We start from the raw sequence: 20,308 nt of genomic DNA, 5'->3' as shown, positions 1-20,308 counted from the left end.
GAGTTGCTAATGGTTCAGGGGTGGGACAGCCGAGAGCCTGTCAACACTGCCTGCTTAGAATTGTCCCACTCATCTGTGTGTATGTATATCCGTGTGAGTGTGTGTGCTGCGTATGTCCTCGCATTTAGTGCAATTCATTTACATTTCAACGTTGCTGCCACTCCAGAGCTACCCCCGTTCTGGCCACCTTTCTAGCAATTTTCGGCCCCTAAGCACGCAGAATTGTAGCCAGTTGCATGTCCCCCTATACACACACACAAAAAAAAAGAGGCGTAAGGGGCCAGCCAAACCCCAAAAAAAGGGCTAAACTGTACTCCGCTTACCGTTCATTTCATTTCCACGCATCGCCTTTCATTCCTCTTTCTAGTTTGGTCGCTCCTTCTGCGCTTTTTTGTTTTTGTGTTTCCTTTGCCTGACTTTTGGCTTTTGTTTCTTCTGTTGTCCTTGCGCTGCACATATTCTGACCAATTTGTTGTTGCGCCCAGGATATGTGACGCCGGCCGGCACTGCCACTGGCACTGGCACTGGCACTCTTTCTGCATACACGAGTATAGTACTCCTCCACATGGAGGGATACCCAAGCCATCCACCTTCACCAGCTGGAAGTGGAAGTACGTTGACATTAGACATAACTCAAAATATTATGCAAAATACGATGGCGTGTCGCGGTGGGCGCACAAAAATAACCAGCGTTGAAGCAACCAGAAATAACCCACAATATGTTGAATTTCTAATTAAAAGTATTTAAAGGGTGTTTTACGGCACTTTAAGGAGTACTAAAACTAAAGTCAGTTGTTTTTATGACATAGAACAGGCAAAGTCTTTAATAAAGTGCTTTTGAGATCATTAAACCTATATGGATCAATCTGAACTGCATCATTTCAGACATTGACGCACTAAATGCTAAGATATTCACCAATTGATTATTTTCCAATCGTTTGGATGTACAATTAAATGCAACGTTCTGCTGCATCTAAAATTCTTGACTCCCAAGCAATTAAATTGGATCGACGCGCAGTTAGGACCTCTAATTGCCTGAGAACAGTGCCAACTGTCACCCAACACCTTGAGACGTTCCATTCCCATTCACTATTTATAAAGAGTGGAAAATTACGGGGCGTATTCGTAATATTACGTATTCGACTTCTGACATTTAGATTATGGCACGCATTACGCCAAAAAAAACTTTCTGCAGAAATGTCAAATTGTTGTAGTGGTTGTTTGTCTTGTGTCAGAAACTTGGAAATGGAACGAAGGGGTCCTATTTGTGGCAGGGTGTGCTGTTGCATGCCACCAAAAAAAAAATAATATCCTTATATATATAAGTACGTGTTTGTATACATTTCAATGCAAATGACACCAGCAGTCAACAATCGAGTGTGGGAGAGAGAGACAAGTTATGTACTTGGAACTCTTCCCCTCACTTCACAGTACATAATGTATCATCATTACAGTAATTTGCTTATGTAAACGACTTGACAGCAGGACACCACGGGCCCTCTCGAGGAAATTAAAGGATGGGAATTGAATAAAATGCAATGAGGCTGACATAACAACAACAACAGAAACAGCAACAACAACAACCGGCAGCAGAAAAATACAGCATTTTTGTAGTACATATAAGCATGTACTCGTGAGTACGTGGTACATAAGGGCCCATCTACCAGACTGCAACTGCCACATATGTACATACATGTGTATGTATTTATGTATATATGTACGTGAGCCATATAATGTGGTACATTAATCGATAATTGCATTTTTTCACCCATTCGTTTTTCATTTTTCCTTTTTTTTTTATTTCACCCTTATGGGCAGGGTATAATGATTTTTGACCAAATGTTGAATATGCATGAATTAAAGGGTTATGGAAGTCCAACATGTATATTCAGGGAAGTCTGGCCACTATGCTTATACCTTTCAGTTAGTTGCAACAAGTAGAAAATTCAAGAGATCGGATTATTATTTTGTACAAAATGAAAGGGTTTTAAACATTATATCTTCGCGATCATCTCAAGTGATCTGCAAAGTGTATCTAAGTCTTCGTTTACCTTTTTCCTTTATTTTTAAAATTGTTTCATTTCTTTTATCACTTTCCATGCGTTCTCTCTCTCTCTCTCTCTCTCTGTTTTGCTCTCTCAGGGCGCATGCCATTTGCATATCCACGTGTGTCCCTCCGTTTATAATTGCTTAATTTTTCATTTTTTCTCTAGTTGGATAGAGATAGCTCCTGACCAAACAAAATGAATATTAATCATACGCCCCACTGCGGCCCCATTCACAAATTAGTTCAGGCATTTGGCTTTAATAGCTAACTTTGATTAAACGCACTTTCGTTTTTGTTATGTGCTTCTCCATGTGTCTGTTTGTATATTTGTTTGTTGTTTTGTTTGCAAACAGAAGGGGCACCGCAGCGACCCCAAAGCAAACAAACAGATAGACAGACAGGCAGAGAGACAAACTAACTGACAGTTTGGGCAGACGTAAAGCAAACTTAAATCCAAACCGTAAATGAACTCGAACTCAAACTCAAACCCGATTCCGAGTCCCATCCGGGGTCCTACCTGACGACATGTCACGTTGCGTTGCCTTGAAGGCAAACCCCTCCCTCTCTCTCTCGAATACACTCGTGTATGGGTCGTATGAGACTGGGGTCTAGAGCTGACGACATGCACTTCTATGCATACAAATATTTAAGTTACGAGCCGCTACAAAAATTCTATTTAGCATACATTCAGGCACTGGCTGTGGCTCTGGCTGCCCTGGCATAATGTGCAAGGCAACGCGTCAGACAGTTCTAGCGGTGCGGTGGCAAACTTCTGGGGTGGAAGCTACAAATACCCTGGAAAAATAATCAAATCAAGATGAAATGTTCTAGTATTAATAGATTTTAGAAGTTTTATTCATACATATCTTTGTCTTCTAATAAGAATGATTTCGAAAGTTGATGAATGCATGAATATGCCTTTATCTTGGGATCTAAAATAGTGGGAACCGAGACCGAGACGACCCAGAGCCTGAAACAGAGAGAGCCTGCAACAGCATTGAAATCCCGCCTTGCGGCCGTCGGCGTCGTCATCTTCATACGCAATGTGTGTCGCCCAACCACATGCATAGGGAGATACACAAACACACAAACACACATACACCGATACTAGAACAGAGACAAAACCTCGCACTGTAGCCTGGGCAGACACATTGTGCGTTGCGTGCGTAGCATTCTGTGTGTGCGTGTGTGTGGCAGGGTATTGCAACCCCTAGTTGCATTTCGCAGATGCGTAGGTAGGGCATAAGCGAGTAGGAGTATTCGCTTGGCCGGAACGCAATTGAGCAGTGGAATACAGAGCTGGAGTTTGTGGTAGATCACTTTCTGGAAGAGAAATAGAGATCAAAGATCATGAACCCTGATGCATGGAGCTGGAATTATTGGTTGACAAATATTCTCGTAATAAAAGGAAATGCTTGTGAAGCATCAGGCTGGGTTAGCCATGCCTTGGCTTCATTACTACACCTAAACCTAGTGTGTCTTGCCTTTCACCAAGAGTATTTAAGTGTCGAGTGAAACATTTTTTATTTTCGCCTGCATTTTTTCGCGGTACATGTGTCTGGGTCTGGTGGACTGGTTGCATTTTAAAGTTTGAGTTTCCGCAAGTCCCGTGCGTGCATTCACCTCGCTCTTTTTTCGCCGTTTTTCGGTGCGTGTGCGGCAACATGGTGGGCCATGCGGTACAGTGCGGTGCGGTAATTTGCGATGGCAACGTTGATGGCGGCCACAACCCCCGAAGCGCTGACGCGACGGCTACAACGACAACGACAACGACGACGACCCTGTTTATTTGAGCGCTTAAAAAAACGGAGCTGCAACAACAGCAACTGCAGCTGCAACTGCGACTGGGAAAGCAATGCAATTTTTACACGGTAAAAGTTTGAACATGCCGCTCCACTTTCGCGCCGGAATGAGCAGCTGCAGCTGCAGTGCGTCCCTCTTCCCCTCTGTCCCTGCTGCTGTTGGCTGTTGCTGCCTCACGCTGCTGCCCCACTTCAGCCCCAAAGTTGCAGCTGCACGCACCGTACGCACGCACTTGTGCGCAATCAGGACGATGCAGGGGAGGAAGTGGAGGCAGTGGAAGCAGCGACAAGGACATCCCCCTCATACTAGTTAGCTGTGGCGCTAGAATTTCCCTCATTTGTTTTTGTTTGTTTTTTTGCAACTTCCGGTTCCAAGTGCAGTTTTTTCGGGCTTGTGCTGAAATGCACTACAAATGCCACAAAATGCAGTTGCAGTTGCAGTTCCAATTGCCGTGATTCCCCCTGCTCCACAAGTCTCGTTCGGCCACACCCTCTGTCTTCCGCATTTAATTTGGCTTGTGTGTTTTATGTACCCTACACTGGCAGGATATGGCAGGGTGTATTGTATTTATAATGATTTGGGTTAGATTTACCAAGAACGAGGGACGCAAAGAGGTTGTGGATGCTCCCCCGTTTAAGGAAAATTGTTTTCTAGCTGGAATATTTATGTTATAGCCATCAGGTGTGGGACTCCGTTTTGATTCTGCTCTGCCCATTTTGTTGCTTCTTAAGAACTTTTTGAATGGTTTCCGAATTACCAGGGGTATCTTCTAGTTGAAATATTGTCCTACTTCTGGTTGCATTTTTTCCCCCGTTTTGCTTCTTTTAATTCGCATTTCGTGTGAGTTGACGCGTAGCCTTTTGCCATATGCGCAAAACTTTTGCTTTTGAGGCACGCATGCCTGGCCATTGAAGTGGGCGGGGCTCTCTCCAGGCCGCTGGCAGAAGGCGAGCGGCCGACCACCTGCACTTTGCATTAAATTGCATAACTTTTGTGGCAATTAGACGTTGGCTTGGCCAAGACGAAGGATATGCCGTAGCAAATGGAAGCAAATGCAAGGAAATGCAGCTGCAATGCAAATACACAAATCTATCAATTTTCCATTGCCACACGAAGGAGAACAGAACTCCACATTTGTGATCCACGATAATTAAGCATACGCAGTGTGGGGCCCTTTCTAAGTATAGAGTACAAGTCCCTAGGCTTGCCTTTCGCCTTGGGCTTCTTTTCTGACATTCTTCTCCTATACTTATTTTACCCATTTGGTTTTTTTGCCTATATTCTTTTACCTTTTTCCTTGCATTGCATTTCAATTAAGTAATTTCTGTCTGCACAAATTCCCAGGCGAAAAAAAAGACCAAACCAAATGGAAATGTGATGGAAAATTGTTTGAAATAATTGCCACCACAGCAGTAATTATAGTCTATTAGGGGCAAACTTGTGTAATCCCCACCAAACTGCTCAAGAATTTTATATCAATTTGTCTTTATTTTTACAATTTTATTTACAATCACTTTACCTTTTGCAGGCTTAGAACGTGTTGCTGAGGAATTTATGGGTCGCAGGAAATGGAAAAATTATCAAGAGCAAGCGACGTGCAGCCAACTGAATATCGAGGAGCAACAGCCAATAGCTACAGCCGGTTCCGACGAGGACGAGGCACCATACAGCAACCACAACAAGAGCAACAGAAACCACTGTAAACTAGAGAACCACCACCACCGTTTAGAGCAGCAGATTGAAGAGGATTTTGGTAAGTCTTCGAAGGATCTTCAACTCTTTTGGGATTCTCTAGAGTATTAATATTCTTGTAAATTCTATAGAAAACCAAACATCACACGGCTCATCACGTACAGCCACACCCATTAGTATACCATCACCACCGCCAGAACCCAACGATTGGAGACCGTCGGACAAGTGCAATTTCTGTGTTAACGGTCGCCTGCTAACGGTGAACGCCCAGGGCCAATTGGTGGCCGAAACGGTGGCACCCGCCACCCACAACTGCAGTGCCAGCAGTAAAAGCCACATATACCACAACGGTCAAGTGAGTGGATCGCAACCCTTTCTTTGGGCCACCAACTTAACCTAAAACTTATTCCAAGCAGCACGACAGTGACAGCAATTCGAGCGCATCGCTGCAACAACACTGCAACAACACCAGCAAGTCTGGGGCACGCAACATTGTTGCTGCTGCAAGTGCAATAGCAACAACCGGCACCGGCACCGGTACCGGCAACTCCCTGGAACTGTACAAGCTGCTCACCCAACGGGCAGCCAAAATGACATCAATGGACTCGATGGCCGCACAGCTGGCCCAGTTCTCACTGTTGGCGGCCGACTTCAATCTGATGAACAGTCTGGCCAGCCAACAGCAGCAGCAACAGCAACATCCGCAACATAACTCGGTAACACCAACTACCTCAGAACTACTATCTGCAGCCGCCATCAGTCCCGCACTCAAAGATACACCCAGTCCCAGTGCCGATGCCCCGCTCGATCTTAGCAGCAAGCCATCGCCAAATTCATCGATTAGCGGCGATGTAAAGTCCATCAGGTGAGTCCCCTCCATTCCTCCATTTCCATACCATCTATAAATATATATATTTAATATACCTATATATAAGCATGTACTGGAACATAAATCTGGCAATCTCTGCGCAAACGCCAAAAAATGTTTAACAAAAAAATAGCCCCAAACACAATACATAACAAAAAAAAAAAATGCATGTAAAACGAAAAAACAGAAAAAAGGTGGAAATTAATATTTCGGCAATGTGGCATAACGAGTTTGGAACACTCTTACTTTAGATTGAGAGTGAACTACAGTTGGCACTCGTCTGATATGATTATTTTTGTGTGAAGAAAAGATCTTAATATTTCTAGCTACATATGCCCGATCTTTGGAAAGGGTATTCCAAAATTCTCACAAAAATATGCACACACACACATGCATATGTATACACAAAAAAGAAGGAAAAACACCGAATCGTGTGGCAGACAATACATGAGATAATTGCACTTTGGGCGCCTGCTGGCCCGCCGCCTCTGACACTGCACTTATTGTAGCATACTTAACGGGGCAGGCAAGCCCCGCAGTCACCTACTCCGACCCACACTTGTGGCAAGCAGACTGTGGATGTGTGGATGCTGCAACCGAAGCTTTATTGTTATATGCCTATGTAAAAATTGTGCAATTATACAACTGTGTGCGTCCTGCTCTCTCTCTCTGTCCCTCCAGTCTCTGTATGCTTTATGAAACGATGCCGAAAATTACACATACGCCTCGTGGCACATCGCATTGGCCCCCTGCCACCGCTTAATTACCAGGCGTGTTAGGCAGGTGGGCGGGTATGCCGCATAAATTTGCATGCAGTTTTACCAAAAAAAAAAAACAAAAAGGACCGAATGCAGAAATGAAGAATACATAAATTTACGTACTCCGTTTTGCGTGTGTTGTGGCCGCATCTTAACTCTTTGAGCTGTTCCGCAATCTTTTTTTCAATTCGCTCTCCTTTTGGTGAGGTTTTTTTGGTCCTGCCATTTTTTTAATTACTCTAAAATGTTCAGGAGCACCTTTTATTATTACTTTGGCTCTGGAAGAGACAGTGGAAGGGGCGCGCAAGAGAGTGTGTGTGTTTGGGGCATACTACTTCAGACGACAGATCCCCTTGTTAGTGCTGGGAAGCCCAGGCGTCGTGTGCATAATTTCCCAGCACTTCTCCACAATTTTTGTCATTACTCTTTTTTGTTTTGTTTTTGGTTGCGAATTTTTGTCGCTTTCTTTTTTGTGTGTATGTTCTCCGGCTGATGCAGCGGCGACTGTGGCAGCGGGCGGTAACGGTGGATGCCACTTGAGCCGCAAAAGCACCAGTCCTTGTCTATTGTCTAAAGCATGGCCAAGTGTTTGTTAGCAGCCGCCATCGTCGCCGCCGCCATGCACCATCTCGTACACCTATTTTAATTGTCATACACAAAAAAAGTACACTACACACACCAGAACACAACAACAACAACACATTTTTTTCAACTTCGAAAAATATACAAAAAAGCAATGAATAAGTGGGAGAAAAGGAAGTGTTTGCGGTTACAGTGGGTGGAGTTATATGTACAAGGAGAGGAGGGATAACGATTGAATAGATTTACGACCAGTGTAAGAGTTTCAGTTGAAGGACGAAAGCTTAGACAAAGACAGATTGTCTATTGATTGAATACTACTGTTACTTGTAGCCTAATTCCTAGCTTTCAAAATTTCTTGTTCCGAGTTTATGAAAGTGTTTTCTTATGAAAGATCGACCAATGTGCACCACCCATAAATAAGCCTTAAGCCAGATGACCGCAAGTCAACCCCTACTGGCTCCTAGGGTACCCCTCTAATGCACTTATGCCTGGCAATGCACCCTCTAGGCACCTTCTCTACCACCCCCTCAAGCCCCTCAACCACTTGAAGCACAAAAGCCACTGACGCTGCAATTTTTGGCATTTTTTTCCTCTGTTTTTCGTCAAGCGTTTATTATTACAGATTTTTTTCTCAGGCTGTCGCTGCCGATGCTGCTGCCGCTGCTGCTGCTGCTGCTGCTGCTGCTGCTGCTGCTGCCGAGGATGATGAGACGGCGTCGCCACTCCAAGTAGAGCGTTGGAAGCAGGCGGCAGCAGCAGCAGAAGCTGCAGCGTCAACGTCGCCCAGCGCAGCAGACAGAAATGAGTGCATCATATCGATCGCTTTTTTTTTTGCACACTGCGTTTACTTTTTGTGTGTGGGTGTGTGTGTGTGTGTGGGTGTGTATTTTTTTCATTTTGGTATTTTTTGGTCTTTCTTCTTTGCTACTTTTTTCTATGCACTTTTCGGAAGGGGGTGGACGAAAGGGAACGGCAGAGGGATTGTCGCTGGGTGTATATTCATTATTTTTCGTTTACGAAAAAATTCTCCCCTGAGAGGCAGAGAGACAGGGACCCCGAAAAACACACAGAGGGAGACAAAGACTGTGCGAGAGAGGGAGCGAAAGAGAGATTGAGAGAATGTAATAACTGGCATAGAGTGATGACGTCGACTGCGTCGTGGCTGCGTTAACCATTTGGCCCCAAAAACAAAAACCCCCCCAAAATGGTGGAAACAAAAAAAATAAAAAGAGGAAAATATACAATGCGCTGCAATACTGCAACAAAAAAATGCTTAATGCGTGTGCACTGGCCATTGTTATACCCCGTGTTAGAGGTTATAGATGGAAGCATTTTTAACCTGTGAGAGGTGCAATATTATGCAGAGACTCTTTTTTTAATTTCTAAGGTTGTCTGCGACTAATTGCGCTGCTCGCAGTAAAGCTGAGAGTTAATCTGTGCGATCTCTCTTGAGTGAGCAAAGAGCACTTATTGATTATACTTATCCTTATTGATCAACTAATCATCATCCAACGGGGAGATGGATCTGCAAGGGTATCTAAGGTCTCGATCCCCAAGATAATATTTTCCTATCGTTTTTTTCTGCAGTGCAACACATTTTAACGGTTATCTCCAAACCCATCACCCACTTTTACAGATACTTTTAATTCCCCCCCTCCCCGTCCACTGCTTAAAAACTCATTTCCTTTTTTTGGTTTGGATATATTCCACAATTTTTTTGTCATTTCAATGACCGCTGCTCGATTCGGTTTAAATGTCGGTGTTGCTGTTCCTTTTTTGTACAATAATTTTGTGTACGAGCGTGAATGAACGAGATAGAAAGAACAAAAAATACCAAAATGAAACGCATATGAGAGTGCAGCAGCGGCGGCGCCAGAAGCAGCAGCTGGGCAGAGGCGTCAACGCAGCGCAGCGCAACGGCAGCAACAGCAGCAGAGGTGGACGAAAATTAAAAAAGAAAAAAAATGAGTGCATATCTTCCGAAAAAATGCAACTGCCATGGATGTGTGTGGCATGGCTGTGCTTATGTGTGAGCATGCATAAGTATACGTGTGTGTGTGTGTGTGTGTGTGTGTGTGATGGTTTGCCAGGGGGTAAATCTGACAGGGGGAGAGGAGTGCTGGGTGGCCTGCGCACGCATCAAGTGTAGGCCGAGGCCCGGCACCGGGAGGGCCACTGCATTGGCAACAAAAACCAACATGCAATTGCATTCATACCGAAACACACACACCCACACACACACACACATATAGAGACAGCACACACACACATGCACTTAATGCATTTTTAACAAAATTGCATTCGACGTTGTCAACACACGCACACACTCATAGGCACATACATTCATGATAAAAAAAGAAGAGAGCCGAAAGAAAGAAAAAAGTCTTGAACGAAGTTTTCAATACTCTTTACCTGAAGTCCCCTTGGTAGAAGGAGAGTCGTCAACAGTTGTCAACAGTGGCAGCAGTCCGCGGGAACATATTGCATACAGGGAATACAGTCACGAACTAAACGAATATGAATATGTCACATATAAAACATAGTTTTCTGACCTGCGATTCCAAAATCGAAGTAAAATCCGAATACCTTCCAAAAAGTGTATACAAAAAAACGAAAACGAAAAAAACTCCGACTATGGGGGGGACAGTTGACGGCATTGTGCGCTCTCGTTGGAGCCAGCGGCAGCGGCTTCCTGCTACAAACCCTCCAAACAGCCCCCCTACCCTTAACCATTAACCTCACATTCCATTCCTCCAGTCAAATGCCAAACATTTCCCCCTCTCCCCACACACCAGTCTCGTTCCGCCACTGGCACATTTAGCGGCCGCATTGCACGCAACAAAATAGAAAGACAGCACAAAAAACCAAACAAAAAAATACAAATAAAAACACACACTGGTTGAAAATGCGAAAATCATAATTATCATAAATCATAATGAATAAAAATGGTTTTTAGGGAATTATCAGAGAGTTTTAATATAAATAAGACACGAAATATAAGCTTCTGTCAGGAAAATTCTCTCGAATCAGCACCTTCCTTGATCATTAAAGCTAATAAAGTGTGTCGTTCAAAAAAATATATTTTATTAATAATAATATAATTTTAACCAATTTGAATGCAGGATGTACATAGATGGGTTCAGAGCATATAAAAAGGTGTGGGATGAACCGACAAAAATGCAATATTGCGCTTACAACAGCAGCAACAACGAAAATCGCGGCAGTAAAAATGCATTTCTCTGGTAGAGCAAAAGTATAAAAAACACACACACACACACACACAGGGGAACACGTTGAATAAAAAAAGCAACCCTTTTGCTGCCACAAATTAAAACAAAATGTCAGAAAAATTGCAAACGCCAACGGAAAACGTGAAGAAGGTAAAGAGGCCAGGGGACACCAAAGCTGAGAATACCCTCACAAAGTTCATTTAATGAAACGAAATAATTGTATATGCACCGTGGAGAAAATAATTAGCTGTTCTCAAATTTATGGACCATATACATTGGGTTTTGGGAACTAGCAATGGAGGAATATTATTATTAATGGTTCACTTGGTTCCTATGGTATTGAGAGTAATATCAGTAATACGACTAGCCTCGAAAATATTCCTCAATCATGCACAACAAAATCTTCTGAAAAATCACACTACCCTTTGCGAAAGAGTATTTAAGTAAAAAACGAACAGGATGCAGTAAAACCTGGTTTTCGGCGGGTCTGGGTTTGGGGTATGTTTTTTTTTTTTGGGTGCAAATGAATGCGCTCCACATGCGTGTGCAGCGGCAACAAATACAGGGATATGTTGTACAACAACTGCAACAGAAACAGCAGCAGCAGCGACGGCAGCGGAAGCGGCAGAGAATCGGGCTGTTGCAGCAGCCGAGGCAGCGGCTGTTGCAGTGGCAAATTGCAATTGAAGTGCAGCCAAAAGGTAAACGACACCAACAAAACATCCAAACGACATTGAAATGACATTTTTCATTTATTTTTGTGCGCCATCCTTCGCTTCTGCTGCTGGTGCTGGTGCTGCTGCTGCAGAGGCAGATTGGTGGCTGAGGGGCAACATCCTCCCAAAAGTTTGGGGCCGCCGGTCTTCGGCAATTATGCCGAATTATTTTCCTCATCCTTTTCCTTTTTTTTTTTGCGTTTTCCCTCCCATTTTTTGTGAATTTCTCTGTTTTTTTTTGAGAAATTATTTTGTGCATGCAAAATGAGCAAAAATACGAAAAACTGTCGCCATTTAATGATGATGCCCGCCCGCGGTCCATCCACAGCCCCAACCCCACGCTCAGACCCCAATTTACTTACGGTCAGCCAAAGGGCCACGCCTCCACTTGCACCTGCCTCGTATCCAGAGCAAGAACCCGCTGCTGGTCTTCCTCTCCGCCTCCGCCTCTGCCTCCGCCCGCCGGCAGCTATCATACAGTTTAACATTCACTGCTGCCACCTGCTGCCGCGTTCTCTGCCACATTTTTCTTTTCCCCTGCTGCAGCATTCTTCCTCCTCTGACTGCTGCTGACTGGCCCTCTACTGTTTTCCTCCTCTGCTTCTGCTTCTGCCTCTTGCTGTTTTCCCCATTTTTTATTTTTTTTTGTTTTGTCTGCACAATTTTCAGACATTTTCCAGACGCGGCAAGGACTCCTCCAAAATAAAAATGGGGTAAAAAAAGAATGTTATACTCTGACTTTGCCATCAACTTTTGCCAGGGCCGTCTCACGTTGTTCGCCAGCGAAGGGCGCCCAAAGAAGCTGTGCTGTGCTGTGCTGTGCTGTGCGTTCTGTCTACCCATCTCTTTCTCTATTTGTATGTATTTGTGTGTATGTTTGTATGTGTGCCTTTCTCTGTCTCAGCCGACAACAGTCTGTCGGTGCAATGTCCCCTGCAACCCACGAAAAAAAGAGAGGGTCTCGAGCTCGTCTCGTTTTCTGGTTGCGCATAAAGAAAAGAAATATTTCGTACGGCTTCTGATGATGTTGTTCTTGTTGCTGTTGTTGTTGTTGTTGCTTCAGCACAAAAGTTGCCATTTCCTGGGAAGGGAGGTTGGGGGGGGGGGGAGGTTTTAGAGTGGAAGGGGCGGGCGGTAAGATTTCTCCAAACGTGCGCCCCATCAAGTCAGCGCTTGGCTTGGACTCGCGTTGGCATTAAGTGAAAATGGTTTTGGTACTTTTTTTGTTGGAAAATTTGCCATTTCTCTCATTATTTGTTTGTCGTTTGCAATACCCTTGAAGATGGTATATTTCTTTTGAGAAAAACAATGTCACGCAGCGGAGAGAGTGAACTCTCGATGACTTTTTCTGCTCTTGCCTTGGAAAGGGCTTCACTATTTCATTAACTAAAATCTCTGATTTACTTCATGGATCAGCTCTTGCAAGGATTTTCGAACATTGTTTCAAATGATTAGTCAAGGGTATTTGCGTCTTCGGTATCCCCAAGTCTTTGATTGATATTTTTGTTGCTGTCTGTTCTTCTTTTGATATTCGTCTAATGAACTTCAAAAACATGCTTGGTCCCTGGCCTCTTCTACCTCATACCCTGTCGCAACCCGGAACCCATTCTTTGTCTTTCCCAGCTCCTGCCAGACTCCTTTTGGGTTGTCATCTTTTGTCTCTGCTGCACCCGAAAAAGCAGGGAGCACAAAAAATGATTGTGTGGCAGGGCACATTCTTGCCGTTGCCTTTGACACCCAGGCGTCGTCCGCGTGTCCTTCTTTCAGCTTCCTTTTGGCCTGATGTAGACATTTAAGAAGCACTCATTGTCAGTCCTCCACACTCTGTGTCACTGTGTGTGTGTGTGCGTGTGAGTGTTTGCGACTGTTCAGAAAAAGAGTGCCGAAAAAAGGGAGAGAACTTTTCTAAGCCAAACGAAATACAACAAAAAAAGGCGGGAAGTGGCTTTGATGGTCCTTTGATGGTGCTGCCAAAAAATACTACCCTCGAGCCCCAAAAGTCACTGTTGAAAATATCTGGTGGGTGAAGGATGATTGACTTGCAGGATCAAGCTTGGATTGAGCCAAATGGTGCGAGGACTCCTTCTCATTTATTACACTGCCATATAGAAATCTTATTAAAGCTGAGTTCTTTATTAGTTGTTAGCTAAAAGCCTTTCGAAATTTATATTGATTTGTCATCACAACTAACTGCATTCCCCTCTGCTTACAGAGCCCTCTCGGACTGTCCCACGCCCACGCCTTCGTCGGGGCGAAGGGCCTACAGCGAGGAGGACCTGAACCGGGCCCTGCAGGATGTGATGGCCAACAAGTTGGAACCCCGCAAGGCGACCCGCTCCAGCCTGATAAACAAGCTGGCGCACCACGAGCTCGAGCAGGAAGAGCCGGAAGAGCCGGAGGACTCTGCAGACGAGGCTGAGGTGGACAGCAACGCTTCCACCCCAGCACCGCCCTATCCAGACTTTAGCCAACGCATCGCGGCTACGGAGCAGCTTCGCAAACTTAGCACCCACCTGTCCGAGCACAATGGCAGCGAGGATTTGGGAGAGGATCTGGAGAGTGGGGGACACCACTCGCCGAAGCTTTCAAGGCATGCAGGACCCGCCAATGCGGTGGCTCCTGGTGGCCTGCCAATCCCCATCGATGGCACTGTTCTGATGCACACTCTCATGCTGGCGGCTGGCATCGGTGTGATGCCAAAGCTGGACGAGACCCAAACGGTGGGGGAACTGATCAAAGGCCTGTTGGTGGCCAATTCCGGAGGCATTATGAACGAGGCGCTCATCAACCTGCTGGCCGCCAGTCAGCAGGAGAGCAGCAATGGCAATGCCGCCAGCCTGCTCCTCCAGCAGCAGCAACATCAGCACCAGCAGCAATTGAATGCCTTTCATCATCGCCTACCAAAGTCTGAAACGCCCGAGACGAGCTCCTCCCTGGATCCCAATGAGGCCAGCGAGGATCCCATACTGAAGATTCCGTCCTTCAAGGTCAGCGGACCGGTCAGCAACTCGCCCAGCATCAGCCACAGCCACAGCCACAACCTCAACCACCACCAACAGCAGCAGCAGCAGCAGCAGCAACAGCACCCACATCACCATCACCACCACAACAATCACAGCTCCCACTCCAACAGCAATCGGAACGGGGGCAGAGAGCACAGTCCACACTCGGCCTCGCCGATGCTGGCTGCCGCGGTGTCCAACAGCAGCGCCAGTGCCGCCGCTGCCGGCCTGCTCTCGGCCTCGCCCACCTCCATCCAGAAAATGATGGCCAGCAACATCCAGCGGCAGATCAACGAGCAGAGCAGCCAGGAGGCAGCGGCAATAGCGGCGGCCACATCCAGCAGCAGCCTGCGGAACGGCAGCACTAGCGCCGGCAGTGATTGCAGCAACAATGGGCCAGCCTCCGGCAACAACAGCAGCAGCAGCTACAAGAAGCCCAGCATTTCGGTGGCCAAGATCATTGGCGGCACGGACACCTCCCGCTTCGGAGCATCGCCGAACCTGCTCTCCCAGCACCAGCACCAGCACCACCATGCGCACCTGCCCGCCGGTCATCATGCAGCAGCAGCTGCGGCGCACTCCCATCAGGCGCAGCTGAGTGCTCAGGAGGCGGCTGCCCTGGCAGCGGGCAAAGGAACGCGTCCCAAGCGTGGCAAGTACCGCAACTACGATCGGGACAGCCTGGTGGAGGCCGTCAAGGCGGTGCAGCGGGGCGAGATGTCCGTGCATCGGGCTGGGAGCTACTACGGCGTGCCACACTCCACGCTGGAGTACAAAGTGAAGGAGCGGCACTTGATGCGGCCACGCAAGCGCGAACCCAAGCCACAGCCAGACCTGGTCGGTCTGACGGGACCCGCCAACAAGGTTTGTCAGGAAAAGCTGAAGCCGGGGAACCACATCAACCACACGGGCAACCACCATGGCGTCGGCGGATCCAAGCTGAGCAATGCCCTCAAGAGCAATTCCTCCTCCCAGGCGGCAGCGGCAGCAGCGGCGGCAGCAGCAGCAGCGGCCTCAGCAACGGCACCCAACGGACTCAAGCTGCCGCTCTTCGATGGGGCTGGACCGCAGTCCTTGGCCTTTCAGTCAAATATGTTCTGGGCCCAGCCGAATGCCGGCAGCGCGTTTGGCATGGATCTGCACCGCATGGCGGAGGCCATGCGCCAGCAGACGAGCCAGTCGAACGCCCATGAGCGACCCATGAACAGCGCCCTGGAAATAGCCGAACACATGTACGATGGCATCATCCGCAAGACTCTGCAGTCGTCCGGCGATGGGAATGGAAACGGGAGCGGCAGCAGCAGCAGCAGCAACGGACACGCCCTGGGCCATGGATTGGGTCATGGCCATGGCAATGCGCTGCTCGATCAGCTGCTGGTGAATAAGACGCCCCTGCCGTTCACGAATAATCAGAGCAACGACTACAGGGCCACCTGTTCGAGCGGTGGTGGTGGGGAACGGATTAAGCGATCGGCGAGTCCCTTGGGCGTCTATGCGGATATCAAGAGGGAGCGTCTGAGTGCGGATAGTGCCAGCAGCGATGATGAGAGAGAGAGGGAGAGGGAGAGGGAAAGGGAGCGCGATCATGATCATTCCAGCAACAACAACAACAACAATAGCGATCTGGCGCACAACAAGAACAAGAGCAGCAGCAGCAACAACAACAACGGCAACAGCAACAACAATGGAAACGGAAGGAGCCGAATGACCTCCAGGGACTCGGATGCCACGGATGCCAGCTCGCTAAAGAGCGAGCAGAGTAGGCACAGGCACAGGCACAGGCACAACAAAATGATGGATCTCAATGGGAGCAACAGCAGCAGCAGCCAGAACGATGGTGACGGTGAGGGCGAGACGACTCTGCCCAGTCCCAGTCCCAATCCCAGTGGCAGTCCCAATCCCTGTCCTAGTCGCAACCGCAGTCCTGCCTGCAGCAGCAGCGGCGTCGGCGTCGGCGTCGGCGGTGGCGGCTCCATATTGCACGAGAAGCTGGCCCAGATTAAGGCCGAGCAGCTGGAGCAGCAGCAGTTATAGGATCAGTCGATGGCAAGGCCAGCATTTGCCTGGCCGCCGCTGGCCACACACTACTATAGCTTCTAAAGAATACAAACAAAGGGACAGGAAGGACCAGGATCAGGGATCGGCCAGGATCAGACAGGGTGTCCGGGGAGTAAAGCAAACCAAATTAAGCAACATTTTTATAGTACATAAAAGTATATATCTAACATAATTAAATATGTATAAAAGCGGAAACCCCCCTCCCTGCGTTCCGCATAGAAAAACAGCAAGAAACAAACAAAGACAAAACATACAATTATGGCGCGGAGTGTGCGTGCATACATATGTGTATTTTTGTTTCGTTTTTGACAATCGACAAATAGGCATTCTCTTGTACAAAACAAAAACAAAAACAAAAACAAACACAAACACAAACAACTTTCTTAGCAAAAACCAAAAACTAAGAAAGACATCTATTAAGAAACTGAGCGTTAAACAAGCTAAAGACCAACAAAAACTGAGCAAGAACCATTTTCATTTTGCATTTTTTATGACATTTTCCTCGGTTGATTGATAATATATGTGTATATATTTTTATTAAACAGAAAACAGTCCAAAGGGAATACAGAATAAAACAGAAAATCAGAAAACAACCAACAAACAGCAAAACAGCAGCCAGTCTGTGTGACCAGAGGTCTCTGGTGGTGTGGGGGCTTTTCCAGACATTCCATAAGCAAACGTACAATGTTCTTAGACATTTTCCCCATCCCCAGGGATAAACTGTGCCTCACACAGACTCCAACGATATAGACAGAATCGAGTATAACAGCCAATAACTACATACAGCAAAGACCATATAGACAACAACATCTACAATATCCGATCAATAACAACAACAAGCAACAGCAATAACAACATACAACAAATAAACGAAACACACAGAAAAACAGTAAGCAAAACTCCAATAGCAAAATTCTAAAACGAACTAAAAACAAAACCAAAATTCACCACAACAACAACAACAACCACATTTTTTCTATAATTTCAAACAAAAAAACAAAAGAAGAAACACAAACGGAAATCAATAAACAAAGCTGCCTTCACATTTACAAATTAAATAAATTAGTACCAAACCGTAAACAAAAAAAATGAGCGGAGGAATGTTAGGAAAAAGCACACAAAATAATAATTCAACGGAATCCGTAAATAAAAATCAAACGCAGAAAGGCAAAAATTCAACATTTTTTTGTTCTTAAACCAAATTTGAAACCCAAAACTTATATATAAAATACCAAAATCCCAACAAATTAAAACAAAAATTCAAGCTTCAAAAAATAAAAGCAACAAGCTTAATACAAAAACATTCCAAACATACAATGGATCACAATTTCATCAAAGCAAAATTCAAAATTTAAAAAACAAACAAAAAACATATATTAATACCAATTTTAAATACAAAAACAAATTGAAAACACACAAAAAAACTCACCTAAAAAATTAAATTCGAAACACACTTCCACCACATACATATTGAACACTAAATTTAGGAAAATTTAAATGTTTCAATGTCTAGATACGAAGAAATATTACGCGGCAAAATTATCTGTGTTTAGGCTTTAAAAAAACATAGAAAAACAAGCATTTCGGCTAAAAATACATTTCAAATAACAGTATAAAATTAAAAAAAAAAATCGTAAATATATAAAGACTTTGTATGTATAGCTATATATAAAGCTATATACAAATATATATATATTTGTATATTTATGTATGTGTGTGTCTTCATCACTACGCGTATACCTCAAACCAAACAAAAACAAAAACAAAAAACATGATCATTTTGAGCAACTGAAATACTATACATATATTTAAATGTACTTATACACTCTACACACACTCTTTTACAGGAGATCCCCTCTAGACATACATATTTACACAGATCCAGATTCCCAGATCCAGAAACCCCCGTTTGGCCAATCACCAATCCCCCTTCGATATCTAATCTTGCTTTCGTTTTGACTCTGAAATAATATTCTAACTAAATGTCTGCGTAATTGAAAGAAAATGAAAAAAAAAAAAATCATATATAAATGTACCTAAGGAAAACCGAAAAACATATTTTGTGTGCTAGCTAGTAAGTGTCAAAAGAAAAATCATACAAAAATTATACACCATATATTTAAAACAAATGAAAAGGAATGGAAGGGAGAAGCGGTAAATGTCGGTAATATTGTGAACATGTTTAGTGAATTATTATAAAACTTAAATGAAGGGAACTTATGGAAAATAGAGGGAAAAATATATATTTAAACAAGAAATGGAAAAAGTGTAAGCTTCTGTTCAGCGACCTATTCCATCGGTGCTTTTTGAAATGAAACCGATGTGAATTATCTCACCCACGGAAATACTTTTGAAAATGACTATTTCCTATTCAATCGGTTACTATCAGCAGTGGCACAGTGTCATTCTCATAGACACAGAATCAACTAATGAGAGTGTCTACTTTTAAGCATTGGTGGAGAGGTATCGTGAAAAAGCAGCTTTAACAAATATATGTATATCAAAATTATATTATAATTTCCACCAAAAATATTCCAAATTTAAACATTCGATGTGCATAAATGTTGTGGTTTAGTATAAAAAAAAAAAGAATCATAAGGAACAAAAATATTATTGAAATTCTGAATTTGGTATAGAAGAAAAAAAAATGACAGAAAAATAGCAACTAGTAAATTCTCTGCAAATCAAAAACTCTTTATTGTATAATGGAAAAGAAAACTGAGAGGAAAGGATAAGAAAGGGGAAGCGAAGGAAAAATAAATCAAAAGTATTTATTGCTAATTTAATTATATTTGAAGTATACATACATATTTATTATATATACAATACATATATATTAGACACACTATCTGTGATTAATAATCCAAAATTTTGAAGAGCATTTTCTGAAAATCATGTTGGAAAAGAAAAGGAGAAATGAATGAATAATGGATATAAAAACACACACACACGTACACACATAAGAACCCATTGTAGAACAGATCGGATACGAAACCCAAACACACAATAAAACCAAGCTTAAAAAAGCACCGGGCAGGAGAGTCTACTGTACTCAGAAGAGCTCCTAAAAGCTACATCACTAAAGCAGAAAACCGAAACAACCGAGAACAGAGAATGGATCGAAACCGAACCGATTCAAAGCTTATACAGTTGTATATATATTTTGGAATAATGTTTACTAAAAAACTAAAAAAAAGATGTCAAAATAAATAATGCGAAAACAGCAACAAATATCCAGTTAAACTCAAAATTATTGAAAGATAAAGTCATATGTGAGGAAAATCTTTTATAGAGCAAAATTATACAAAAGAAAAGCAGAAAATGAAATACTTCAAACTATAAAAACAAACACATTTATTTTCTTGCAAGAAAAGAAGAATGTGAACAATTTCAGTGTAAACAAAAATCAAACTTAAAATAATTAACAAAACGATAAAGTGCAATTATACGGTTTACATAAGCAAATTTAAGGAAAAAGGACGTTAAAAATATATTATAAAAAAAATAACAAATATAAAACCAATTTCGAAGCATGTTTAGCTAAAAAGTTAT

The 20,308-nt window shown here is 44.0% G+C and overlaps 1 protein-coding gene across 2 annotated transcripts in view; it reads left to right on the top strand.

Moving 5' to 3' along the window:
• The window catches only part of LOC117585717 (mushroom body large-type Kenyon cell-specific protein 1), a 49,862-nt gene extending 33,054 nt beyond the window's left edge, over window positions 1-16,808 (top strand). For both annotated transcript variants that reach the window (XM_034275354.1, XM_034275355.1), the window contains exons 2-5: window positions 5,379-5,603; window positions 5,674-5,897; window positions 5,959-6,407; window positions 13,909-16,808. In XM_034275354.1, the coding sequence (XP_034131245.1) occupies window positions 5,379-5,603; window positions 5,674-5,897; window positions 5,959-6,407; window positions 13,909-16,732 (3,722 nt within the window). In that variant the 3' untranslated portion in view covers window positions 16,733-16,808. The remainder of the gene's footprint in view (window positions 1-5,378; window positions 5,604-5,673; window positions 5,898-5,958; window positions 6,408-13,908) is intronic.
• The last annotated feature ends 3,500 nt before the right edge of the window (window positions 16,809-20,308 follow it).

This window comes from Drosophila guanche, unplaced genomic scaffold (assembly GCF_900245975.1).
Source record: "Drosophila guanche unplaced genomic scaffold, DGUA_6, whole genome shotgun sequence".
NCBI lineage: Eukaryota > Metazoa > Arthropoda > Insecta > Diptera > Drosophilidae > Drosophila > Drosophila guanche.
Note: the sequence above shows the minus strand (reverse complement) of the source record. Positions and strands in the feature narration are given on the sequence as shown.